Raw genomic sequence first — 9,731 nt, forward strand, 5'->3', positions numbered from 1 at the left:
TAGGTGTGGGTAACCGGGTTCTATAAGTGTCCATCAAATGTCAATAATTATTGAAACTATTCTAAAATCACTAATGACTTTTTATTATTAACAAAAAGTTCATGACATTATTAATCAACCCACTTCAATGATTTTTGTTTTGGGTAAATGGCATAAAAAAAACATTTTTTTATATAGAAATTTGATTTTTATACCGTGTTATTTTTTGTGTCAATTTTGACTCTGTGTTTTCTAATTTGTTACAATTCTAACCATTTGACCAGTTAACCAGGTTATATGCTGACGTGGCATAATGACGTGTTAGTTTTGATGACGTGATATGCTGACATGTTAAAATTGAATTTTTTTTCTTACAAAAAACACTAAATTTTCATTTTTTTTTTCGATTTTGACACTAAGTTTATTTTTTTATTTCAACTTTGATACTATGTTTTTTTGTTCCAAATCGAATATTATTTTTGCCAATTTTATTCAATGTTGACAATTTTCTATTTGAAACTGTATTAAATATTTTTTAATACATTTAAACCGTATATATATATATATATATATATATATATATATATTTTCATTTAAAAACCATAGTTTTGTATAAATACATATTTTTTTTTACACTCAAACCATATTGTTATGTATAAATATGTATTAGTTATATAAAAATTGTATTTATATTAAATATGCAACTTTAAAATGTGTTTTGAGGTTTGGAGACGTGTAGCCGATCAAAACTCGGATATCAAGTTTGCAACCCATCAAATTTTTACATCTTATTAAAAGCTTATAGTTAGTTTGATTCTCATGATATAACTAATGCTTTGAATGTAAAAAAAAATACCTTGTATTTAAATAAAAATGTGGTTTTTAAACGAAGAAAATATGTTCATACGGTTTAAAATGTAATAAAAATATATATTTATACGGTTTCAAATGGAAAATAGATAAAATTGAACAAACTTTGATAAATGATGTTCGATTGGAATAAAAAAAACATAGTATGAAAATTGAAATAAAAAATTAAACTTAGTATCAAAATCGAAAAAAAATTGAAAACTTAGTTTTTTTTGTGGAAAAAAATCAATTTTGACACGTCAGCATATCATGTCAGCATGTCACGTCATCAAAACTGACACGTCATCATGTCACGTCAGCATGTAACCTGGTTAACCGGTCAAGTGGTCAGAATTGTAACAAATTGAAAAACATATTGTCAAAATTGACACAAAAAAAACACGGTGTCTAAATCAAAAATTATGTGTAAAAAAATATTTTTTGTTTCATTTACCCTTTTGTTTTTTATTCAGAATGACTAATATAAATGATCAATTTGTGAGAATATCTTGACAAAATAAATAATTTGATGAAGATTAGGACAATGAATTCAATTTTCATTTATATTTACGGTTTTTTATCTTTTGTATAGTACTTAAATCATTCATAATATATGGTTGAATGAGTCGGGAAGTTTAGTAAACATATAATGGCTAAAACTCAACGTAGTGAGAGTTCAAATTGGCTTACAGTGGATTTGAAGATCAATATCGATTGAACTTTGTGTGTGTTAGTTAACCACAAGAAAATACAATGGAAAAAGTTGTTTGTTTTTTATGATTGGAAATTTAACAACACTCTCATATGCTTTGTATGGATACCAATAATGGTGTTCAATTTAGATCATAGCCTCCTTCAACATCAAAGGATCCCTACACTTGTGAGGTAAATTATTTGAAACACTCTTTGGTTGGTTGTTAATGGTTCATCAACTTTATCTAATTGGATATGGGTTTCAGAATTTATTTTAATTTGTATTTTTTCCATTATGATTGTTTATATTTGCATTAATTTTTTTATTTTTATTTTTTTGAAAATAAACTTATATAATTCATAACAATTTCATTTTTATTAAACCTGCATTACTTGGCAATGTCACTTTATTCAAGATTATTATATTTTTATATTTTGTTAGTGTTTTAATGACTTGTGTGAGTATTTTGTCTCCTTCTACTACAGAGTTTGAATACACCATATAACAAATGTTATACAATGATTTTGACTTTTGAGTCTGTCTTTAAAGATTAATGGTTTACAATATCAGTGATTAAAGTTCATAGAGAATAATGAGATTATCATCAGAGTGGAATTAGCTATGAATATAGGGCTCAACCACCGTAAATAAATGTATTATTCTTCCATTAACGTCTACATATCATGTATTCTCAAACTACTTACTAATTTAATTTTTATAAAAATTAAGTATGTTATTTGTCTTTATAAACTTTGTTATGGGATGCTCAAGAATTCTTTTATTATTTTGTTAAAATTGCCATTAGAAACCTCCCCTTCCTAAGTTCAACTTAGGGGGTGTTTGAGAAGACTTTTTGAATTCCAAAAGTGTTTTTAGATAGAAGTATTTATTTGCTTAGTGGTGGTAAAAGGAGCTTTTTAAAAAGTGTTTTGATCAGCTATTATAGTAAAAAACCAATAAGTCAATAAGTTAAAAAGTGTTTGGCTTAAAAAATATTTTTTGAAGTTATTTTGATTGAAAAGCTATAGGCAGATTTTAAAAACCATGTTTTACATACTTATTAAAAAGTGGTTTTTGAAGTTTATGGAAAAACTATTCTGAAAAGTGTTTTTGAGTTTGTCAAAACATTTTTTTTTTGTTTATTAGCTTTTCAAAAAATCAATAAGCCAACACTTTTCAAACTCAATAGTAAGGAATGTTGACTTTACTACAATGAGATATCGGCCGAAATGAAAGTGGAAAGATAGTTTAAGGCAATACATGAAAATAGTTGCTATTTTTTTGTCATGATCTCAGATGCATAATCTTTATTTTTATAACGCTTATAATATAACCATCCAATTCAATATGGTTCAATATATGTAATATATTTTAAATCATATTCAATTGAAACTCTAGAACTCTTCAATTTATTCTACTTAATTGATTGGTTACTCTTCGATTTTCAACTAATTAATCATTACAACTCAAAAAAAATTAACATATAATATTTAATGATGATTATTATCGTATAATTGGTTGATATAGAGTTAGTTATAGTTCATTGAGATATATCAAGTTGTTAAGGCTAAGAAAATGAAATGCGGGGAAAGACTTAAAAACACATTCATATTTTTTTGCTAACTTCTCACAAACATTTTTCCTTTTATAGGTGTTTATATGTTCATCGATTGAAAAAAGATAAATAAACTTTGATTTTTTGCAAGAAGTTATATGTTCATGTAGTACATGAAAATCCTTACTATGGTGTCGTTGAAGAGAAAAAGTGATTATGATTTATTTTATTAGGGTAAATGGCACAAAAAACATTTTTTTTACACAAAAATTCGATTTTGATATCGTGTTTTTTTTGTATCAATTTTGACACTGTGTTTTTCAATTTGTTATAATTCTGACCACTTGACCGGTTAACCAGGTTGCATGCTGATGTGGCATGACGACGTGTCAGTTTTGATGATGTGTCATGCTGACATGTTATGCTGACGTATCAAATTTGAATTTTTTTTCTCATAAAAAACACTAAGGTGCTGTTTGTTTTTTTGAAGTCAAAATGTCTGCAGTCTGCGGACCACATCTGCAAGCCTCTGCGGCAGAAGAGGTGGACCAAATGTCTGCAGTCTGCAATAAGAAGACTGTTTGTTTTTAACGTCTGCGGGCCATTAAAATAAATTGAATTTTTAAACTTAATTTCATGTTATAAACATTAAAAATGTATTTTTAACAAAAAAAATGAAAGAAAAAAAAAACTACACGATGACCATGTTTTTTTTTTTGGTTTAGGTTAAAATGAGGTCTGAAGACCTTTGAAGACAATGGCCCATGTCTGCGCCAGGAAGACCTCGCGCAGACGTTTTCTGATCTACGCACTTCCAAAAAACAAACAATCTGCGAGGGCATATGTCTGCGCGGCGCAGACAAAAGTGGTTGCGCAGATCTTCACACAAAAAACAAACAGCCCCTAAGTTTTCATTTTTTTCGATTTTTAACACTAAGTTTAATTTTTTTCTTTCAATTTTGACACTATGTTTTTTTGTTCCAAATCGAACATCATTTTTTCCAATTTCGTTCAATGTTGAAAATTTTCTATTTGAAACCGTATAAATATTTTTTTAATACATTTAAACCGTATAAATATGTTTTTTTTCATTTAAAAACCATAGTTTTGTATAAATCAAGATATCATATAGGATCGTGTTTTGTAAGATCGAATCGGACCGTAAGATCGCACCAAAAGCATTTTAAAATATAAAAAATACATATACATCCATCAATTAACTATCCGGTTAACAATAAATATTTTAAAACATAAAAAATATATTATTTAATGATAAACAATTCAAAAGTGTTATTCTACGTAGTTAGTCCAAAAAAACTATTTTTGTTTATATATATATATATATATATATATATATATATATATATATATATATATATATATATATATATATAAAAACGATCTTATGATCTGATCCGTGATCCTACTGAAAAACGATCAAAGTAAGATCGGGATCGATTTATGTATGTGAGATCATAGAGTTGTACGATCGTACGATCAGGATCACAATTTTAACAACTATGGTAGAAAGGAGAAATTATGAACACATATATACTTAATAAATTCATAAATTTTATTTTTCTTTACAGACAAAAATCGAGGAGAAAAAAAGGGTATATCAATACTTTTTTATTGGTAACCTTTGTAATATAGTAGTATGTTTTATATTTTATTTTATTTTAAGTTTTGATAATTCATATAAACATGTTTTCTTATATCTTAACCAACATTATAGATGTTGACTTAATTCATATACATGTGTTCTTTTTATGTTTTAATATTAGACTGTGGATATATAATGTGTTGATACTATTAGATGTTTTATTGATTTTGGTTAAATTTACATGTTGATAACGTTGTAATTATTTCAAATAGGTGATTAAGATATTTTTTTCAAGTTTTATGATTGGAAACTTTATAACTCATAACATGATATTTATATGAGGACATATTCATTATTAGATCATGTATATTTAAACTAATGGTATTAGGTACTTATATGATATGTCAATCCTTTCTACCGATGACTTGTAGACATATGCCTAGTATTTGTAGAATCGAGTAGTTTAGGCATTTGACATTTATTATTATCTATATATGTATTGGTATGGTTGAGCATGGGTGGGTTTAGGTTGATTTTGGGGTAAAATTAAACCCTAACCAAAAAGTTCAGTTTTCATGTTTTGGAAACCATTGGGTTCGGTTTTGTAAAGTCTAACCTAAGTTGTATAAAAAAAAAGAGATGTTTATTGTAAGTTTTAAAATATACACATGTTGGGTCGATTTCAGTTCCATGGATCAGTTTTTGATTCAGATCGGCTTGTAATGTAGAAACCGAACCCAAACCAAATTTTCAATTTTAAAAGATCTAGACGCAAAACCGACGGTTTAGATTTGAGTTCGTTTTCGGTTTTCCGATTCTCAAGTTCGGTTTTGCTCACCCCTTTATATCTTTATATTGGTGTTTATATCTCATTTATACAATTTATTGCTTTTCAATACTAGTTTTAGCATTGGTAGTATTTCCATATCATTTGCTTTCTTCTATCATCTTTGTCCACGTCATCTTTACAGTGGACAACATTCATGTTAGAGATCTTCCATGAAACCAATGTTTGTGACTTTAGCGTTTTGTTAAACATTACGTGGGATAACTTTTAGATTTGAAGTGTTTTATTTAAACTAAACGTTAAAAGTTTGTAGTGTCAAATGAGACATTTTTGTTTAATACATAACATTTTATCAAACGCTAGAAACTAAAAGTTTCCAAACGATCTCGTTCCAAACACACCCTTAATTGAAGATATTGTTAGAACCCATTTTTATACGAACGGTGGATGCGGAAAAAAAATATCTCAAGATTTATCGTGTATAAAATATAAACATGAAGAACACATGATGAGAATTCATAGATAGATAAGAAAAAAGATAGAGAGAAAATGCATAATAACGTGAAAAGAATAAGGGAGAGAAAATCCCCACTTGGTGGGGAGAGATCTCACCAATTTCTCTCTTTAGAATTACATTTTTGAAAGTGCACACTTAAAAATGACCAGCTCTCCATTTATATGGAATGGAGAGAAAATACACCAACAATACAATAAAGGGAAAAATACAACATAACTATCACTCATTATTTGTAGAGTATTTTCATGCTCCAACATTCTCTCCTTAAATGCTTACAAATGATGAGATATACAATAAGTGATACAAGGCTATAATACAGTAATCCAACTAGCACGTGTGGTAATAAAATGAAACATGGGACATATACAGTAAAACCCCGATATTTTCATCCAATTGACACGAAAGTCCCAAACTAATTTTTTTTACACAAAAGCCTGAATTACCGGCATTTATTGACCCGATTGACCTTTTCTCCCGGTGCAGCCGGTTTACTTGGTGAAGTGGCACCAAATGCTTACGTGGACCACTGATTTATTAAATGAGAGGCTTATGTGGAGTTTTCGACCTTACTTAAGCACCATACCGTCAATCCCCATGAACCTTAGCTTTGTATTTTTCAAAGGAAAAGACGAGAATGTCGTCTTCTTCATCTGTTGGAAGCAAGGTTGTGCGAAGGTTCAATCCCCCTCAAAGGACACATTGCGACTGTGGTGACTTATTTGGAAGGTGGACTTCATGGAAGACAGGAAATCCTGGAAGATGATTCATTGGATGCCCAAATTATAGGGTTAGTTGTTAATGTTGAAATTCTTCATCTTTTAGTTTTTTTTTCTTTCTTTAATCTTGGATTATCCAGGATTCGAGTAAAGATTGCAAGCTATTTGATTGGGTGGATCCTCCACTCCCTAATCAGTGGTACAAGGACTTGCTCTTACAATTGCACAATGGGTGGAATGGAGATGTTGTAGAACAAATGGAAGAAGCAGTAGTAGAAGTTGTTCAAGCTCAAGTGCAAGGTGCAGGTGGTGTTGTTCCAGGGTGGTCAATGTTGTGATTTATTTTAGGTTTATGTTTTGGTTTGTATGTTAAGATAATGTAGTGGGATATGCAGTAACTATGTACGATGTTGTTTCTTTTGCAATGTAATGAACATTTTTACTTATGTTGTATTGAATTATGGTGAAATCAAAGTACAACAACTATGAACCACATATGAATAATAAAATTGTCAATAACCAAAGCTAACCTGCACAACCAAACTTGAAATAAAATATGATATTGACCAATTATGACCATTGCTTAATGCCCTTGCTTAATTACCAGTTATTGTTTACAAAATATGAACCAATATAAGTGGATATGTACCACCATTTACAAAATATGAACAAAAAGATGGTATGCAAAATATAAACCAAAAGATGGTTTACAAAATATGAACCAAAAGATGATAACCCATATCCCTAATCTATAACTAATGCCTTATCTTCATACATTCCTATACCAAAAGGGTCAACCACCTTCTTTTTCAGCTTCTGAAGAATGATCCTCTTTGAGGGTCTCCTTGTTCTTTGTTGCATATGATTCCCAAAATGCCCTTGTTGTACTGGAACACCTTCTTCATTTCCTTGAACATTTTCAGATTCCACTTCAACTCCTTCTCCACCTTCATCATTTCCTTGAACATCTTCTGCTTCAACTCCTTCCACTTCATCCCCTTCTCCATCTCCTTCTACATCTTCTTCTTGTCCATCTCCTTCATCTCCTCCATCTTCTTCTTATCCATCTCCTTCATCTCCTTCTCCATCTTCTTCTTCTCCATCTCATTCTCCTTCTTATCCATCTCCAACTCCTTCCACTTCATCTCCTTACCCATATCCTTCTTCTTCTTCTTCTTCTTTATCGCCTTGTCCATCTCCACATCCTTCCACTTCATCTCCTTGTCCATGTCCTTCTTCTTCTTCATTACCCTATCCACCTCCTTCCAGTCCACCTTCAACATTCGCAGCCTAAAACAGAAAAAAAAATAGTAAAAAACATTTAATCATATACATAAACACTAAATGAAATCTTACCACATATCCAAACTCTTCTAAATGAGCTTTTGTAATTCCAAGGCATCTCATAATGTCTACATCAGTATAACATGATTTCCTCAACTCTTTAATTTGTTGTGTAATGTAGTCCATATCTGCCATATCCAACCCATCTCCATCACTCATCACATCTACATCTACCATCTCTTCAGATTTGTATTCTTCATTGACCCTTTTTTGGGGTGGTATTGTATTTGAGGTTTCACCTCTTTCAAACCAGCTATGAAAGTTAACCCCACCTCTGGTTACCCTACCACCTCCTTTATTTCCCCTTCTACCCCCCTCTACCACGTCTTGTCTATTGGTTTAGACAAGGGTCCAATCTTGGCCTGCCTATTTTCTTATTGGGTTTAGGATCTGGTTCAACATTTGGATTTTTACAGCTTTTCTTGTTGTACCCCTTTTGTTGACAGTTTTGACATTGGATAGTTCTGCCCTTTGAGCACACTTGAGAGAACTTGTCATCCCTCTCTGAGACATGCCTTTTCCTTTTCACAATAGGCTTTCCTAGCATCCTCCTCTCTAAGGGGGGTAAGGGCTTAATATAAGTAGCTTTACTCCATAAATTGTTGCCATTAACAGGTAGAATGTTAGAACTATAACTTGAAATGTACATTGCCGTACCAAACCACTTGCTGATAAATGTCTTTGGATCCTGATGAGTTAACATGATAGATGCTTGGGCATGGACACATGGTATCCCTGATACATCCCAAAGTCTACATGCACAACTCCTTTTCTCTATGTTGACTCCATATGATTCAAGACCATTTCTAACTTCAAATTCATTTTTTCCACTAGGGTGTACCCTCCAAAACCTGTCCATCATATATAGCCTTATCTCTTCAAGCATGGTCAGTAGTGGCTTCTTCCTAGCATCAAGTATAACTGCATTGAAGCATTCTGCGATACCATTTTCTACAGCCTCACAGGCTAATCCAATGGAAAAGAAAGCCATGCACCATGTATTTGGCTCCCTTACCATTAGATGTTCATAAGCACCTGGGCTAATCTGTCTAATCTCATCCATGTGATTCTTGAATTCACCCTCTACAGTTGATTTGGCAGCCTTCCAGAATAGATTCCTTGACTGAATTCCACTATATACTTTCCTGAAGTTGGCATAGATATGTCGTGCACACTTTCTATGCTCAACATATGGTAACACCTCCTTTGTTGCCTCAAGAAGACCCTTATGTTGGTCTGAAACTACACACATGCCCCTTCCCGCATCCATTCCAAGGCCAACCTCTAACAACTGAAGGAACCACTTCCAGTTAAACTTATTATCAATGTCAACTACATCCCAAGCTATGGGAAAAACATGATTGTTTGGGTCCCTACCTATGGTTGTTAATAATTGTCCCTTACACTGCCCTTTTAGAAAAGATCCATCAATCCCTACTACCCTTCTACAACCCATCTTCCACCCTTATTTGATTGATTTGAAACATATGTACATCCTTTTGAAAATAGTTGTACCATCACTGTTGTCTTCAACACAAATTTTAATGGTGCTGTCCGGATTGGATCTTAGCAGTTCACCACCATAATCCCACACCCTTGCATAGTGATCACCTAATTTTCCCTCAATCATGGACATTGCCCTACATCTAGCCCTATAACTCCTTACCCATGAAATCTTAGTGTGAAA

The 9,731-nt window shown here is 31.4% G+C and overlaps 1 protein-coding gene across 1 annotated transcript; it reads right to left on the reverse strand.

Moving 5' to 3' along the window:
- Positions 1 to 8,375: 8,375 nt before the first annotated feature.
- On the reverse strand, positions 8,376 to 9,500 carry LOC145009482 (uncharacterized). Its single transcript, XM_078968172.1, has one exon. It carries the CDS (start codon positions 9,498 to 9,500, stop codon positions 8,376 to 8,378), a length of 1,125 nt encoding a protein of 374 aa, XP_078824298.1.
- Between the last annotated feature and the right edge of the window lie 231 nt (positions 9,501 to 9,731).

The sequence above is a fragment of the Lactuca saligna genome, chromosome 8 (genome assembly GCF_052625555.1).
Source record: "Lactuca saligna cultivar CGN05327 chromosome 8, ASM5262555v1, whole genome shotgun sequence".
Lineage (NCBI taxonomy): Eukaryota > Viridiplantae > Streptophyta > Magnoliopsida > Asterales > Asteraceae > Lactuca > Lactuca saligna.